The sequence below is a fragment of the Lagenorhynchus albirostris genome, chromosome 16, assembly GCF_949774975.1.
Source record: "Lagenorhynchus albirostris chromosome 16, mLagAlb1.1, whole genome shotgun sequence".
NCBI lineage: Eukaryota > Metazoa > Chordata > Mammalia > Artiodactyla > Delphinidae > Lagenorhynchus > Lagenorhynchus albirostris.
The window spans coordinates 57717568-57734619 of NC_083110.1; the positions used below are offsets into that span (position 1 = coordinate 57717568).

General features: G+C 52.2%; 1 protein-coding gene across 2 annotated transcripts; it reads right to left on the minus strand.

Moving 5' to 3' along the window:
• Window positions 1–3084: 3084 nt before the first annotated feature.
• On the minus strand, window positions 3085–16703 carry KCNIP2 (potassium voltage-gated channel interacting protein 2). Of its 2 annotated transcripts, none has more exons than XM_060126176.1 (8): window positions 16537–16703; window positions 6176–6300; window positions 5705–5774; window positions 5466–5536; window positions 5237–5344; window positions 4947–5051; window positions 4750–4812; window positions 3085–4455 (listed from the first exon to the last, which is right to left on the minus strand). In XM_060126176.1, exons 1-8 carry the CDS (start codon window positions 16622–16624, stop codon window positions 4408–4410), a joined length of 678 nt encoding a protein of 225 aa, XP_059982159.1. In that variant the 5' UTR covers window positions 16625–16703; the 3' UTR covers window positions 3085–4407. The 2 variants fall into 2 exon arrangements, with proteins under 2 accessions (XP_059982159.1, XP_059982158.1); XM_060126175.1 differs by lacking the exon at window positions 16537–16703 and adding an exon at window positions 11025–11179.
• Window positions 16704–17052: the final 349 nt, after the last annotated feature.

Genomic DNA, 17052 nt, shown 5'->3' on the forward strand with positions numbered 1-17052 from the left:
TTGTTGGCTGAGAGATCTGTGGCTACATGTGAGGTATAAATGTGAAATAAGCATCTCAGTCTCATTCTGATTATTAAGACTTAGCATTGTCCATCTTCCACTTGAATCTCATATTAGACTCCTCCAGCGGTAGCCCAACTTGTAGCTCCATGGACTCTTATAGTCCCTCTTCTTTTTAATCATGGAGTGTTAAGATGGTGGTTAGGAGCAAGTATTTTCTTAGGGGACCTCCTGTGATGACAGTTGGGGGCCATAGCAGCTTCACTGGATATTGTGGTCCTTTGGGGGATTTGGGAGCTGTCATTCCAGCCGACCCCAGCCCTCAGTCTCATGACACTCTCCTCTCTGCTTCACACTTTACACTGTGGCAACTTCTAGCAAGTCATCAGCCACAATTTCATCTACTCTCCATAGCCAACACTCTAGGGTCTATGACCCAGGCAAGATGCACCTTCCGTATCTGTAGTTCTCAAACTTGAAGGGCAATTCTTGCCACACACTTTCACTCTGTACCACACCTCCACCCGCCCAGCACCTACAACAGGAATCAGAGCCTAGTAGGCCTACGATAAACATTTGAGGAATGAACAAGATAGGGTCCTGCTCTCACAGAGCTTACATTCTGCTTGTGGAAACAGTAACAAATTCAGTACACACACAGGAACTCAGTTTGTGATAAGTGCTATGAAGGAAGGAAATCTAGTGATATGATGAAGAGTAACCACAGCAAGGAAGGGTCTTCTTCAGATGGATGAATAAGTAATAATCTAGTTAAGCAATGATAGTGGCTTAGACTAGGAACAGCAATGGAGAGAGATGGTGCACCTTTGATGGCGGAATTAGTGATTTTTTTTTTTTCTCCAGCCCCACCACACAGCTTGCAGGATCTTAGTTCCCCAACCAGGGATCCAGGGATTGAACCTGGCCCTGGGCAGTGAAAGCACCAAGTCCTAACCACTGGACCCCCACCCCCAGGGAATTCCCCAGGATTGGTGATGAATTAAAGGGGAGTAGAGGAAGAGTGAGTGAGAGGAAGAAAGGAAGACTCTTACATTTTGACCTGAGCAACTAGGTAGTTGGTTTATTGAGATGGCGAGGACTGGGAAGGCATGAATCAAAGCTCCATTTTGAACATGTTAAGTATGACCATTACAGATCCACATGGATACATCAAACAGGCAATTGGATATATGGGTCTTGGAACTCAGAGGAGAATTCTGGGGATAAAAACTTGGGAGTCGCCTGCATACAGATAGTGTTTAAAGCCATGGGATTGGATGTGATATGGAAAAGAGGCTCAGGTCTCAGCTGTGGGGCCCAATGTTTAATATTCCAGTTGAGAAAGATGAATCATCAAGGGAGGGATGAGAAGGGATGGCCAGAAAGGTAAAAGGAAAACCAGGAGAGTATGAAATACTGGAAGGCAATAAAGAAGAGTGTTTTGAGATGGGGCAGCTAACAACATTCAGAATCCAACCAGTGGCCAGAAAAAAATGATCAGAATGCCAACCTCCTGTTTTTTTCTGATTTCCTAGAAATTCTGGGGTACTTCTCATTTCCTAGAAATTCTCAGCTTCAGACTTCAATTTCCCTTAAGCTTGGATCTACCCTAAAATATAGACTGTCTCCATACCTAACCCAGTTATATACATACACTCACCATGTCCACTTATCCAAATCTTACAGTTATTCATACAATTATGGAATGCCTATTATGTGCCAGGCCCCAGGATAGGATGGGGAGGGGAAAAAAAACCTAGTCTGGGTATTCAAGGAGCCCTCAGGAGCTTAGTGTATCGAAAAAGACAATCACTCAAATAAATATACTTAAATATACAGTTACAAACTGAGAAGTGCCATGAAGGAAAAGTATAGGGCAACATGAGAGCCTGTCACAGTGTCACCTTGTCCGGATTATGCATGACATGCACAGCATCCATCTTTCACACACAAATTTTTACTGTGCCCCAATGCCACCCTGAACAGAGACTTGGGGGATTGCGTCTAGTAGTATCAATCACGTATCAATCCTCGTATAAATTCACCAGGTGACCTTGAGCAAGTCCTCTCCTCTCTTTGGGCCTTTTTCTTCTTCTGTACAATGGAAGGCTGAGAGGTAGACTAGATCACAGGTTCTTAACTTAGGGCCCATGGATGGGCTTCAGAGACACAAAAATATATGGAAAAGTGTGTTGGGTTTTTTTTTTCTTTCTAGACAGTGGGCCCACAACTTTAATTAGATCCTTCAGAGGGGTTGTGACCCAAAGAAACCCAAGGACCTAAGGAGCAGACAGTTGTGTGATGATGTGAGCAGTGAAACCAGATGACAAAATGATGGACTCTGGAAGTAAGTTTTTGTTTCTTGGACACCCATACCCTTCCCTTGACCTTGTCAACATGTACAGTGTTGGGAGAGAAGGCCTGATCCCCCTCCTATGGATAGTGAAGCTTAATCACCACATAATGGTGCCCTAGAGAAAGGATGAGAGGAACTTACCATTGGCAGCCCCTCTCCAGGAGCAGAACAAAGAAAGGTTCCCACCCCGCACAGGAAGTTTCTATTACCCTTTGTGTCACCTGCTCCACGGTGACCTGCCCTGGGTCCACTTCATCTGCTCCCCCATCATTCTTGGCTGCAGTATAGACACAAATGTACCTCCGTACTAGAGGCAAGGTTGGGATGTTTATACAAAGGAACTTTCATTAGAAACTAAAGGGAATTCCCCTCTCAAAAGAAAACACTTTGAAATTAACGAAGATGTCTGTAAATTAGAAATTCTGGATTTGACTTGTAAGAATGTTTAGCCAAAAGACAGCTTGCTTGGCATAGTCTTCAGGACATCAATCACCTTTCTCTTCCTTGTCTCCTCTAAGGATGTGGGAGGGAGATTCGGGGGCCTCTCTGAGGTCCAGTAGGTTTCCAACCCTTCCAGAACCTGTGTCTTGATCTCCTGCCAAGGGTTGGCCATACTATAGGAAAGGAAGCATTTTCTCTGGAATCCAAAAGGCTGTATGAATTACGGGTTGTGAGTTATGTGCGGGGTAGGAGAGACAAAAAGGCAGACAGAGCCTGTGCATAGCCATTGTGTTTTATTGGATCCGGTGTACTTCTTATTTTACAAAAATTACAGAGGAACCAAAAATGCAAAGCAGTCAACAGTGTTCTGATAGGAAAGGGGGCTCCCTGGGGACCCTCCCCTCAGATCACAGCTGACTGGGAGAGTGAGCTAAACGGGACAAGCAGATATATTAAGGGGTGGCGGCACGGCAGGGGTGCTGACAGTGAGGTGGGACCTGGGTCCTAATGTTCCTGCCTTCAAGGTGTGCTCAGGGGCATCTCTGGGTAGATTGAATAGAGCAAGAGGAGACTCTGGGTGGGCAATTAGGAGGCTATGTCGGGGGGCAGGAATAGAGCCTGGGTATATCACAGAGTCTAATAAATGCCCCCACACTGGGTTCAAATCTATGCCCGCCTCCTTCCTTCCTTTTTCTTCTAAGGCATCCACTGTGTTGTCCCTGACTTACTCTGTGCCTCCAAGTCGAGAGGAAATGGCAAATGAAAACTTAAGTTGTAGCCATCAGAGAGGGTAAGCTGAAACTTTGGCAGGTATCAGCCAAGACAGCTCCCACCTATCTTCCCCCCGCTGCCACCACCACTACACAAACAGGAAGGGAGGAGAGGAGGGAATGAGCCAAACACCAGGATCCCAGACTCTCCTGGGATACTTGGAAATTTTCTGGGGTATTTCCAAGGAAACAAGGTCTTCTGAAGAGCCTGGAAATTCATATTCTGACAGCTTTGAATGGCAGACCTGTAGAGCTGAAAGCTATAGCCTGGCATGCTCTCACTGATAATCCCCAGGCCCTTCTGTTCTCTAACCCAGCTACCTCCTAGGACCTAAGCACTGGCTCAGGCCCAAGATTACTCCCTCTACATTCTTGTCCACCTCCTACAGGGCTCTCAAAGGCCCTGGTCTGAAAGGCCAGTCAGTGCCAATGACAGAACAGCCTTTCTGTTAAGGGGGTCTTAGGGGAAATGGTTATGAGATCAGGGATGGGGGAAGCACCATAGCAGGAGACATTTTGTCTAGCATTGTGGTTTCTCAAGTGGGAGTGGAAGGGGGAGGACCACTCAATTCCTGTAGCAGGGGCACCCTCAGCACTGAGTTTCAGACAGGAAGGGGGAGCTGTTGGGAGTTGGGAACACCCCACAGATACACTCTGCCCACTCTATAGCCCCCTCAGCTCCAGCAATCTGAACCACTGAATCCCCAGGCTCTTGGATTCCTATAGCCCCCAGGGTAGAGCTAGGATGAGGACAGACCTGGGAAGAGAAGGGTGAGGTCCACCTGGACTAGGGCTACAGCATGGTCCCCCCAGGACAACTGACCCCCCTCTCCTGGGGAGCTAGATGACATTGTCAAAGAGCTGCATGGACCTCATGATGTTCTCGTCCTGTAGCCATGGTGGGAGAGAGGCAGATTGGAGAGAAAGAAAAAGAGCTTATCAGAGACAGGGAGAAGGACACTGACTCAGAAATGGGGACATTCAGAGACAGAGAGAGGCAGTGAGGAAGGAGACACCCAGAGAGGTGGCGAAGGGACAGGCCTCCCCAAGTTATGAAGGAAAAAGATTCAGAGGTAGCGGTGAGTTAGGGAAATAGTACTCTGCCCAAAGGAGCCTTCTCTTACATAATTGAATCAGGCCCTGAGTCCAAACCAGGGAAATGTAGAGGGCAGGGCCCTGTACCTTTTGACAAGATTCAATGAATTCCTCAATAGTCACCACGCCATCTTTGTTCCTGTCCATCTTCTGCAAAAAAGTAGTCAGGTAGGGAAAACAGAAGGGATGACAAGAGAGAGGCAGGCAGAACTGGGGTAAGTTCCCTTCTGCGACCTCACCTCCTTCCCTTCACTCTAAAACCCAGCCTACCCAGTCCCAGGCACCTGGAAGAAGCTCTCCACGTGTTCCCTTGGGGCCTCCTCCCGGAGTGCAGGATATGTATACTTGCCCATCATGTCATAGATGGACTTCATGATATCAAGCATTTCCTGTTAGGCCGAGAGAGAAGAGGATCCCTCCTCAGAGCCTCCAGCCTCCAAACTAGAAGGCCTAGAGCCTAGGGCAGACCCCACCCCTTGCTGGTGATGTATATGTGGGTCACATTTCCCTCCTATGGGCCCTTTACACCTCCCCACACACATACAACCCCTCCAGCTGTTCAGTTGCCTTGTACCTCCTTGGTGATGCAGCCATCCTTGTTGAGGTCATACAGGTTGAAAGCCCAGTTCAGCCTGTCATCTGTGGTTCCCCGAAGAATCACTGACAAACCAGCCACAAAGTCCTAGGAAGGAGGCAGGGGAAAATGGGTCTTCTGATACCTTTCACCCAACCCTCTCTCTGGGTCTGGCCTGGCCCTGAAGCCCCAGGAAACATGCTTCCCTGGCCCACAGTCTCCAGCTCACCTCAAAACTGACTGAGCCATCATGGTTGGTGTCAAAGGCATTGAAGAGAAAAGTGGCATATGTGCTGGAGTCTGCAGGATAAGTGTGGATGAGTAAGCTTGGCTTCCAGACAGGAGAGGACTTCCTACCTCCCTACCTCTGTGGGGCTCCTCAAACCCCATTCACTTGGCATTTCCAGCCCTCTCCCCAAGTCAGCCTAGAGATGGACAGCTGCTTCTTCTCAGGACTTGTCCCCTCACCTCCTTGAGGAAAGAACTGAGAATAAATCTGCTTGAAGTTCTCCTCATTGACAATTCCGCTGGGACATTCCTGGGGGTAGCGTAGGGAAGGAAACCAGACTGAAGGAAGAGACAAAACCCCCTTCCACTCACCGCCCCTCACCCCCCAGGTTCCCACCCAACCCTCCCTGTCCAGAGACTCCCAGAGAGAGGGGAAATCTTCGTGTCTCCAGGGGGCTCACCATATAGCTCTTCTCCTGGAGGAAAGACTTCTCCCAAGCGCACAAATAAAAAACACAGAACTGACAGACCAATCTACAGGCTCCGCCCCTTCTCAAACCAGCAGGAACCTAGAAGTTTGGTCTGTGGTGGAAGGGGAGCTGTCCCTTCTCCTCCCCTCCCCTGTCACTCCTCAAAGCCTCCAGGCCAACCTTTCAGAAAAGTCCTGGATAGGCCCTGCCCCTCCCCAGTTTGGTTCTGCTTTGCACTCACGTTTTTGAAACCCCGGTACAGGACCTGTAGCTCTTTGCGCGTGAACTTGGTTTGCTCCTGCAGCTGCTCCAGACCCTCGGGCCGGTGACACACGGTGGACAGTTCAAACTCATCCTCCACGCTGTCTGCGGGGTGGGGGCGGTTGGGGGGGACAGCCGCGCCTCAGGCCTGTCCCCCACGACCCCTCTTCAAAATCACTGAACCATCCATCCCCCCCATATCCGACGCCGGAGACCAGCCTGCCAGTTCCCCGGACCCAGAGCCAAGAAGATGCTGGTCGGCTTCGAGGTATATCAGCGGGCCCAGGCCAAGGCCAGGCCTGGCCCCAGAGCCCGGGGTCTGAGTCAGCGCTGGCCCCTGGGCCCTTGATCCATGGTTGGAGGGGAAGGCCCCCAGCCCAGTCTTTGTCCCAGAAGGCCAGGAGTAGGAAAATTGGGTTGGAGAGGGGGCTTCTGAGGGTTCGAGCTCTGGGCCTCCCCTTACCAACTCAGATCCGCCCGGTCTCACCCTTGCCCCGCCCAGATCCTTCCCTCCAGCCAAGCCCCGCCTATCCCAGCCATGCCCGAGCCATGCCCCGCCCAGCTCCAGCCAAGCCCCCTCCACACCCCACTCCTGCCACAGCACTAGTGTGCCTTAGAGAAGGCCACCACCCCTGGCCCCGTATCAGCCCCGCCCCTGTTCCCAACATCCATTCCCCAGGCAGGTGCCCCCACCCCAGGCTCCCGAAGTCCCCCGCCCCCGCCCCCACCAGGAGAGTAATTCACCTGGGTCCAGCGGGCGGGGTCTGTGGGGGCGGAGGGAGGCTGGGGCGGCTAATGCTGAAGGGAGCGAACTGTCACCGAGAAAGCGGAGGACCCGGCCAGCTGCACACACCTCGCCCCTCACACTCACAGCAAATCTCACAGACCTGCGTGTTACAGTGCACACACCCCAGCCCCCCACGCGCACAGAGGCACACGTAACGAATGAGCACAGACACACACGAATCGGACCCCGCGCACATCCCCCTGCCCTTTTTCCGAATCGACCCCCATTGTGGGACCCAGCAGAATCAAACACAACGACCTTCTCAAAACCGGGCCTTTATAGCTTGCAAAGATGCAGTATGTATAATCCTGTGAGGTGGGCAAAGCCCAAATGAGGAAACTGAGGCCTACAGACAAAGCGAGGTCACTCAACTGGGGACCAGGCTGGTACTAGGAAACTCAGGTATCCTGGCATCTGGAGGAAGGCGGGCTCCATCATTACACTTGCATCTATCTAGTCAAGACATTGATGACCTACATCTCAAGGCCCAAAACATGCCCAGGGGCGGGGAGGGCGGCCAGACACTAACCCCAGCTAAGCCACGCACAGACCCTCACAGCCGCCTGGTCCCACCCCTGCCACACTGGTCACGCTCACACAGGCTCAGAGTGGCCTCAGCCTGTCACACTGACCACGCCCAAACACCCAGATCCTGCCCATTTCTTACACCCAGATGGCCCACACACTCAGGCCCCGCCTCCAAACTGACCACGCCCACACAGTCCGCTCTGCGCTGCGTAGCTACGCCCCCTCACACTCCTGGTTAGTCAGTGCCCAGCCCACCTCCGCCACATTGGTCACGCCCACACACACTCACGCAGGCCGGCTCCCCTCACACCGGTCACACCCCGACACATACGGGCCCCGCCCCCGGAAGCACAGGAGAGGCACTTGCTTTCACTGACTGAGGGCAGGGCTTGGGGCCCGCAGCAAGGCAGCAGCTTGAGGAACCGCTGCTTCAGCGCTTTTTTAGTGGGCCCTGGAGGGTGGCCTGGGAAGAGAGAAGACCCCAGGAAGGTACATTAACCCCACTGTCCCTCTGTTCCTTGTACCCTCCCCACCATCACAAATCAACCCTGGCTGGGGGCGGGTGTTGGGGGAATATGGGGGGTGGGTAATGGTGAGAGTAGCTGGGGCCGGTTAGGGGAGTCCAGTGGGTTTCACAGGCATGGAAAGTCCACCAAGGTGGCTCCGCACCTTGTATAAAGGGACACAGCTGGGAACAGCGAGGTGGCCGGGGGTGGGGGGAGGAAGTAGCATTGGCCTCAGTCTTTGTTGACCCAGTGTCCTTGGCTCCAGTGCTACAGCTGGACCTCTGAGGGTGATGTCCAACCAGGGGGCTGCCTGCCTCTCTCACACACACACAGTGACAGGTGTGTATACATAGTATGATAAATCAGAGTGATGGATGCCACACAAGGACCGCTTGATACCTAGTACCTCATTCATACCCAGTGGCCTCCCAACACATGCACACACACACACAGACATACACACTTTGACCTAGTACTTCTTAATACAAACATATACAAATGTGACTGACCTGGGAAAAACATGACAGACATACATTAGGAACCATACAGGCCATCTTACACACAGCACGATCAAACCACACAAGAACACACAATGACCCTGGGACATCACATCACAGTGTGGTCACCATGACATATCAAGGTCACCACACACATGCCCATATCATATTGTGACCTAGGTGCCCATGGCACCCAGATACCTAAGACTGCACCTCACCCACAGAACCTGCATTTGCCCTGGGTACACCCCCACCTTTCTTGCCTATAACCCCTCATTCCAAGGCACCTAGAATCTTCCCGCCAGCAGAACAGAGTTCTCAGAGAACTCATCCACCCTAAAAGTGTGTCCCTTCCCAGTCTTTTCCAGTATGGCTTACTCTTTGAAGGTGAAATGATAGCAAACTTTCAGGCAATGACAGACCTTGGAGATGAGTATTTTGTTGTAATGTGGGACTACCCAGAGCCCACTGATCACAGTTCCCCTCACTTCCTCTTATTTACACATGTGTCCTACGGCTCTAATTGTATCCCAGGGAGACCCTCCAAGTTCCTGTTGTGTATCTATCTCCTGGCTGCACCCACCTCCAGACTCGAGGGCCAGAGCTCACTGGACCTGGCATACTGACTGAAGCTGGCCTCAGTCCATTCCTGGAGGGGCCCAATTTCCTTTAGTTGTAGATTGGCACCCCAGCTCCCTTGCAGGCCCTGCCTTCCAAGCCGGCTCCACCCTCAGGAAGATGCTGTGCTCCCAGAAGGGAACTGCTTGAAGTCAGCACCTCCTCTCCCTCCCATTTGTCCTCTCTCCCCAGGAGCTATGGAGAGGTGGGAGGGAGGCAGTGAGCTGGGTGAGGGATCGATGGCGGCCTGGCCTCTGGCCCAGGGCTCCATTAGCCTGGACTTTGGTTTCCCGAAGCCGATTGTGCCTGGGGCCTCTGGTGGTGTAGTAGCCTCTGGACTGGGGGTTGGCTCCCCCCGCCTCTCCCAACCTCCCCCTCTTCACACATCCCCCCATCTGGTCCCCTGCCTGCTCCAAGGACTCAGTCTCCTCTTGGCTCCTCTGAAGGTGGGAAGAGAAAGGGGGTGCCTTCAGCAGACAGGATGCCTCCCCCCTTCCCACCAATAGTCTAAAGGGGATGGAAAGTTAGAGCCCGACTGACTTCATCTTTTCAGGACTGGATGAATCCCAGTTCATCTAGGACCAATCCCTGCGACCCACCCCACCCCACCCCAATAAATGCAGTAGAGGATGGAGGGTAGACTAGGAGTTTTCTGCTCTTACGGAATTCTAGAGCAGGCAATTCACGGACCTTCTTCCCTAGCTCCTTTCACATTTTTTCAGTTCTCCCAGGTGTCTACCCTGCAGTCCTCTTATCATGGTTCTTGCCTGTTTTCCTGTAGCCATGCTATGGAGCTGCACAGGTCTCGGCATGAAGAAGAGGGAGAGGCTAAAACTCCCTGGGGAGGCAGAACATGTTCCTCTCTCTACCTCCAGTATCACTCTCCCCACCTGACTTTCGGGTTGGGTGGAGAATTGCCTTCCCACTTCCCACTCTAGACTCTGGAGCCCATTCTGCCCTTAGATCCTGAGAGGACCTGGGAGAGGCAAGGCGGCTTGGGAGGCAGGGTCCCTGATCCGATCCACCCCTCACTGTCCTACCAGATTTGTCTATGAATGTCTCATTCACCGTGATCCCACTCCTGTCCCTCCAGAACCCACCCCATCCCTAACCTTGGGTATGGAGCTGGTATAACATCAGGGAACTCTGGGAATAGCCACACACACAATCAGATGCCCAAAGAGGCTCAGCCACACACTCCATGCCCCTCAGGCACAGTCACATCTGCCATCTCATAAAGCGACACACTCTGTCACTCAGACACAGTAAATCACACCCCTGTCACATACACAGGCTCAAGTAGTCATACGTTTTGTCCTTTCTCACACACATGAACACACAGCCACACCCCCTGTATCTCTCACACACTGAGTCCACACACACCCTGTAACCCACACCTGCAAGGATGGAGGTGTGGTGAGTCACACACATCTTCAGAGCCGTTGTGGGTCCCTGGCCCCAAAAGGGACTCCCCAGAAGTCTGGTGTTATCTCAGGACCCCTGGAACCTCCTTCCTCTATTCCAGATACCCCTGCCTGTCTCCAGACTTTTCCTCATTCCCCCCAGTTTCCCCTTATCCTCAATCCCAGTCCCCCCATGCTGTACCCCCTCATCACCTCCCTGGCTCCTGGCCCTCTCTCACCTCCCTCAGACACCCAATCCCCCAGATTCCCTCCTCGCCTCCCCCAGGTCCACTCCTTGAGTCCCCCTCTTTGCCTCTCCCAGATGTCCTGTTCCCCCAACTCCCCTCCCCCGGATGTCCCATCCCCTCACTAACCTGCTTACCCCTGCAGCCCTCACCCCAGTCATAAAGTCAGAGTAATCTTCTCCCCAACCCTGCGGGCCACTGTCCTTCTAGCCAGCGGGCCAGACATGCCCAGACACCTGGGTTACCTTCCAAGGAGACAGGCTCAAAGAGGCCAAACTGCTCCAGCACCTTGACAAACAGGGCGAGGACCACAAGCACAGCGACCATCTCCAGCCCTTCCAGGTTCATGGTGGGCCGGGGGCATGGCCCCACAGGCTGAGGCTGGCCCTCCCTTCTCACACTTCCTCCCCCTCAGGCTCCCTAGCCTGAGTAGGACTGCCCGCAGTCTCCCTCCCCCTCTCGCTCCCCGGATCTCCTCCCTCTCCCCCTCCCCCCGCCTCCCCACAGGCCTCCCAGCCACAGCCTCCAAGCCACAGCCTCTTCCTCTTCACGGGGCCACTCCTGCCTATGGATTGGTATCTCCTCCAGAGCTTTTGGTGTGAAGGCTATGGGCCAGGCCAGACCACAGAAGGGGGGCAGTGCCCTGCCTCTGCCCCTGAGACAGCTTCCCTCAGACAGCCTGTGGCTACTCTGTACCAAAGAGAGGGGGCAGAGGGAAGACCTGTGCTTAGAGAGAAGGCAGGGAAGGGCAGGGTGTGTGTGTGTGTGAAACTAGGAGCTGCCCATGCATAAGTAATAGATGTGTGAGTCAGAATATGTTATGGGTGTCTGAGTGTTTTCTTGTGTGTATATTCCTGTATGTGTATGGAGAGTATGTGTACCTCCTCTTACGTGTGTCTGTGTGTGTGTTTACACATGATTGTGCACCTGTCTTAGCGGTGTGTGTGGTGTATATGGGTATGTAACCTGGGTGTCTGTGGGGTGTGTGTGTGAGAGTGTATTGGAGTATTTCTGAGTGTGTATGGGGTGTGAGGTATCTGTATTTTAGCAGGTTGTGGCATGTGGGTCTGAAGATTGGTAGTATGGATGTGTCATATAATTAGGAGTATGGGTCTATGGTGGTTGTGTAATTGTATCTGCATGAAAGTGTATGAGAATATAAGGGAGGAGAAGGTGGTGACCTCTCCAGTCAGGAGGACACCACCACCATCGATTGCGGTTGTCATGGAGACTGAGAGGCGGGAAGCACTCTCTTCCCACAGGCCACAGGGAAACTGAGGCCCAAGGGAGGGAGGATTAGGTCCAGTAGCCTGGGCAGGAAACAGCCCCTTAGCCCTATCATGACCCTTTGGGGAGGGGACTTATTGCAGCTGCCTTTGGGACCCAGAGAATCAAGCTCCTTGGGAGAGGAGGGATGTGCTCTTCCTTTCCACCTGGCAGGGGCCTCACCCAGGAGCTGCCAAAACCCTCCCTGTTCTTTGGGAATCTTTACTGAGCTGATGGAGAAACCCAGAGTAGGAGGGAAATCTGAACCTTCCAAGGGAGCCACACAGCCCCGCTGTATTCCTGGAGCCCCTCCCCCGTCTTCCAGTCTCCCTCAAAGTGGTGGTGATGGCGGCGGTGGTGTCTGTAGTGGGGTGGGGAGAGGCTTGCAGAACCAGGGAGCCAGAAGATAAGAGCCTCTGGGTTACTGCCACAGCTGGCTAGGGATTGAGCACTCAGTATGTGCTAGATAATGTGCTATGTGCTTACAGACATTATCACATTGAATTTTCACAATAAGCCTGTGAAGGAGGTACTGTTATCCCCACGTTATGGGTAGGAAAACTAGACAAAAGTAGCTTAAGAAAATCTCCAAGATCAATAAGTGTCAGAGCTCAATTTTAACCCAGCCTGACTCAGCCTGTGCTCTAAACCACCACGCTACACTGGCTCCTTTCATAGACGGCTTGCTCACACAGGAGGCCCAGTTTAGGGGGATTAACCCAAGGGACCCTTGCCACCTCGTCCAGCTCTGGGATGTGTTTCAGCCTCAATTGTGGGGTGGGGGTGGGGATGGGGGCTAGTCCCTACTGCTTCATTTGAGGTTCACGGATCTGCAGTTCTACATGGCCACCACTGGGGGGTCAGGCATTCATCTCACACCGTATCTTACCCCTTCCCTCTCCACCGACCCTTCCAACATCCTTAGGAAGGAGGGTATGCCTCCGGCAGGCTTGGTCCTCTGCTTGTCCCCCCTCTCTCCCCCAGGAAGAAGTCAACTCAGGGACTGTTTTTGGCTTCTCACACCTTTGGAGGTTACAGGTTTACAGATGAAATGAGCAAGCATCTCCCTCTCACCGTCCAAAATCCATGCCTGGGATTTAATACCCTTCCCGCACCCTCATCGGCAGATACATTTTTTTGAGCCAGTTTCGCCTCCTCACTGTCCCCCAAACACACCAAACCCAGTGCTATCTCTGTGGCTTTGCTCCTGCTACTCCCTCTGCCTGGAATGAACTCCCTTTTGCTCTCCTATCCTACAGTTCTTACCTGTCCTTTAGAGACAGCTTAAATTCCCTTCCCTTCAGAGCCTCCAGCCCTCAGCAGGCTCCCAGCTACCTGAAATTCTACGGTAGCCCATTGGGCCCTCAAAACTCAGCACCTAAGTCTGTAATGTTATCAGTGGGAACAGTAAAAGGAGGCAGCATAGCATGGTAGGTAACAGTGTGGGCCAGGGTGCCAGACTCCCTGGGTTCAAATCCCAGCTCTGCCCCTTGGAATTAACTGGGAAAGTTCTTAATCTCTCTGTGCCACGGTTTCCTACCTCATATGGTTGCTAGGCCCTCCTAAATGAACTAATACACGGAAAGCTGTTAGAATAATTCCTAGCACAGAGTAATTGCTTATAATTGTTTACTGCCACTATTAATAATATTATATTCCCCCCTTACATATCTTAGCAATTTACAAAGCATTTCCACAAACACTGTTATTTCCATGTCTTCTCATGACAACCCCATGAGGTAGGCAGAGTGAAAAGTATTGTGCCCATTTCACTGATGAGGTAAATGAGGCCCAGAAAGGTAAAGGAACTTGCTCAAGGTCACCTAGCTAAGAGGAGATGTTGCAAATTTGAACTCAGGTCTTTCTGGATCAGTCCTGTTTCCTCAATTAGATTCCAAGCTCCTAGAGGGCAAAGATGTTAAAAAATTGCACCTATACAAATTGAATGCCAGGCTCTGAGCTGGTGCCTGTGGAACAAAGGTGAACCAAACAGGGTTCTGGCTCTCCTGGGCAGGGAGAGACAGCCCACTGACAGAACTATAAGGTATCTACTCATTCAAAAAATATTTGTTGTGTGCCTACTATGTGGTAGGAACTGTTCAAAGCAGGCCATGAAATGAGCTCTAGTCTTCTAACTGGGAGCCCAGGAAAAACCTGGAGAGGGTATTTTTTGAGCTGGTTCTTAAAGGATGGCTAAACTGTCAACAGTCTGCCTTAACAAAGGGACCAACATTTATTGAGCATGTTTTGTGTCCTTGATACTTTACACATGTTATCTAATTTAGTCCTCATAATAGACCTGAGGGGTAGGGTCTATTATTCCTGTGTTTACAGCTGAAATGGTCAGATTGAGTAGCAGTATACCCATTTTGCAGATGAAGGAACTGAAGCTCAGAGAAGTGATTGTCCCAAGATAACACAGATGATAAAGGATAGATGGAGACTTGAACCAGAACCAGTGATCTGCCAGCTCCCTCAGGCTGTCTCTCCAACGTGTGTGGAGGTGTCAAGGAATCCTGAGTGACTGCAGCTTAGTTGGTATTGGGGTAGATATGAGTGATAAGACCAGAAAGGGGCAGATTCCATGGAGCCTTGAATGCCAAGCCAGGCTATTTGATTGGAAAGAGGCAGAACAGCAGCATCTCCTTGCTCTCTGCTGCTGATTCACAGATGGACAGATTGACAACCGTTTAGCCGGTTGCCCTGTCTGCAGATCCTCCTCTTCCTTCTCTCACCCTCACCCTCAACCTTCAGAGACCTTGACCCAGCCTCACAGGACTCAAGGTCCTAAATCAACCAGGCCTCTGGTGAGAGGATCTGATAGAAGTGAAAGAGCAAGTTGTTTTTCAGGCTCTCTCCCCACCCCCCACCCCCACTCAGAGACCTCTCAAGTCTCTGGGCTCTGTGAGAAAGTTGCCCAGGTCTGTCCTCCCCAAGCATCCCTGTGCCACCTTGCTCTTCACCCAGAGGAGTGAAGTCTTAATGAAAATACTTCAGGCATAGTGAAGGCTGAAGGGAAAACTATCTTGAAGCATTAAGTGAGCCCTCCCTTAGATCCCTCAAATCTCACCACGGAGATACACCTATCATTTAGTTATTTACCTCCCGAAGTTCAAACCCAGAGAAATACTGCCTAATGAAGGGGGCCCATAGTATGTAACTGTCCCACTTTCCCGTCTGCCCTTGCTCCCCTAGTGAAGAACCCAACCAGTAAAGACCCTTCTGTCAGCCCTCCAGCCCCACTCCATCCCCAACCAGGCCAGAAGACAGAGCAGCCCCCAGCTGCATCAGGTAATTAATGATCTCCTTAGGCCCTGGGGCTATTTTAGGGCCTGGAAGTCATGCCTGCTATGATTGAGAGCTGGCCCCGCCTGGCTCCAGCCATTTGTCACTTGAGACAGGCCTAAGCAGGGGGCTTGGAGGACACATGCTTCCCAAGAGACATCCAAGCATGGCTTTGGCTCAGCCCCATCTCCTCTCCTTCTGGGAGCACATTGTAAGGAGAGGCCTGCTTATACTCTAGGGGCTCAAGGGGATACTGTGCAGACAGCCAGAGAACTACAGATCCCAGAATGCCACCAGGCTAGGATGTTTTGGTCTCCCCAGGTCAGGTGGGGAGGAGTTGCTGGGTTCTGTGGGCCCTGCCCAGGCAGCTCTAAGGAAACCCAAGTGGAGGTGTGCATAATCTCAGCAGTGCCATGATATGACACCCACAATCCATGTCATAAATTGAACAAATCCCACACCAAGGTACAACGTTATGAAGTCTATACAGCTAACTTAGTGTGACTCAGGAACCCCCAACCCAACTCTAAAGCATAGAACTCCAGGTACATGCAGTCTTAGTGTCACAGAATTCCAGGGATACGTAACCCTAGGGGTGCACAGCCCCAGTGATCACAACCCCATTGAGGCACAAACCCCCTTAATACAGACTCCCAGAGATAGACAAAACGGTGACATACAATCCTTATGCCGCACAAGTCTATCCATCCATCATGCATAAACTCACTAGCTGAGTTCATGTTTGTCCAGTCCCACCTCAGGATTTTTTCCTTCTGCACACTGCCCCTAGTCATCTTAAGATCCCATTAAACTAAGCAATTCAGTAAAGAGCTTTGCCTTTTCCCTGCTCTGCTGCAAGCTTCCTCCCTTCATCCCTGTGAGGGGCCTTGCCCCTTACATCCACCTTGTTGAGGCCCCCACCTCTGCTCTCAGTAAGGAGCCCTGCCCCCTCTTCCACCATTGTGAGGGACGATGATGCCCCTTCTCCTTTCCTCTTTGAAGACCCCTATGTCCTTCACCTTCTCTTTAAGGGACCCTATCCCAAGCTCCACTTCTGTTGGAGTCTTGCCTTTTAAACTCTTTTCTTTGAAGGATCCTGCCCCTTCCATCTCTGTGAGGGGCCCTTTCTCTCCCCACCTCTGTAAGGCTCCTATCCCACTTCGCTTACTTTTTGAGGGGTCCAGCCCTTTCCTCCCTTCCTCATACCTGGCGACAGCGACCCAGTCACCAGCTGGTAGAGGGATCGCGCTGCCTGCCCCAACGGGCTCCGGAACCTGCGGGGGCATCTGTTCATGGTCCTGCGGTGAGCACAGAGGTCAAGCTCCGCCCCCAAGGCCCGGGGCGTTCTGATCTCCGCCCCCAACGGAGTGGGCCCTGCGTGGGCGGCGCGGGAGGGCCGGACCCATAGGACCAGGATCTCAGGCAATAGAGCCTCGGTCCGCTTCCCGTCTTCTCCCGGCCACACGAGGGGAACTCACCCTGGCCTCAGCGCCTGAAGCACCCGCCCCCCAAATTCCCAGACTCGGGCGGGGCGGGGCCGGGGGGGAGGGGCGGCACGGACTCTCCCTCACAGCCTTCTCTGGGAATATTTTCTGAATTTCCGGTGGGGAAGGGGGCACCCGCGGTTTTTGAAAAATGAGCTGGGGAGGGAATGAACATTATCTTTCATTGCCCCGCTTCATCCCCTCATTCTCTGCCTGTCACACCCCTCCTCTTCCCATT

Bases quoted from the DNA above. Each gene is read 5' to 3' on its own strand.
- KCNIP2 (XM_060126175.1), bottom strand. From the start codon at position 11,127: ATGAACCTGGAAGGGCTGGAGATGGTCGCTGTGCTTGTGGTCCTCGCC. The intron at 5,775-6,175 runs GTGAGTGCAAAG...CGCTACCCCCAG, and splicing joins TGTACCGGGGTTTCAAAAAC to GAATGTCCCAGCGGAATTGT. The intron at 5,345-5,465 runs GTGAGCTGGAGA...CCTCCTTCCTAG, and splicing joins ATGGCTCAGTCAGTTTTGAG to GACTTTGTGGCTGGTTTGTC.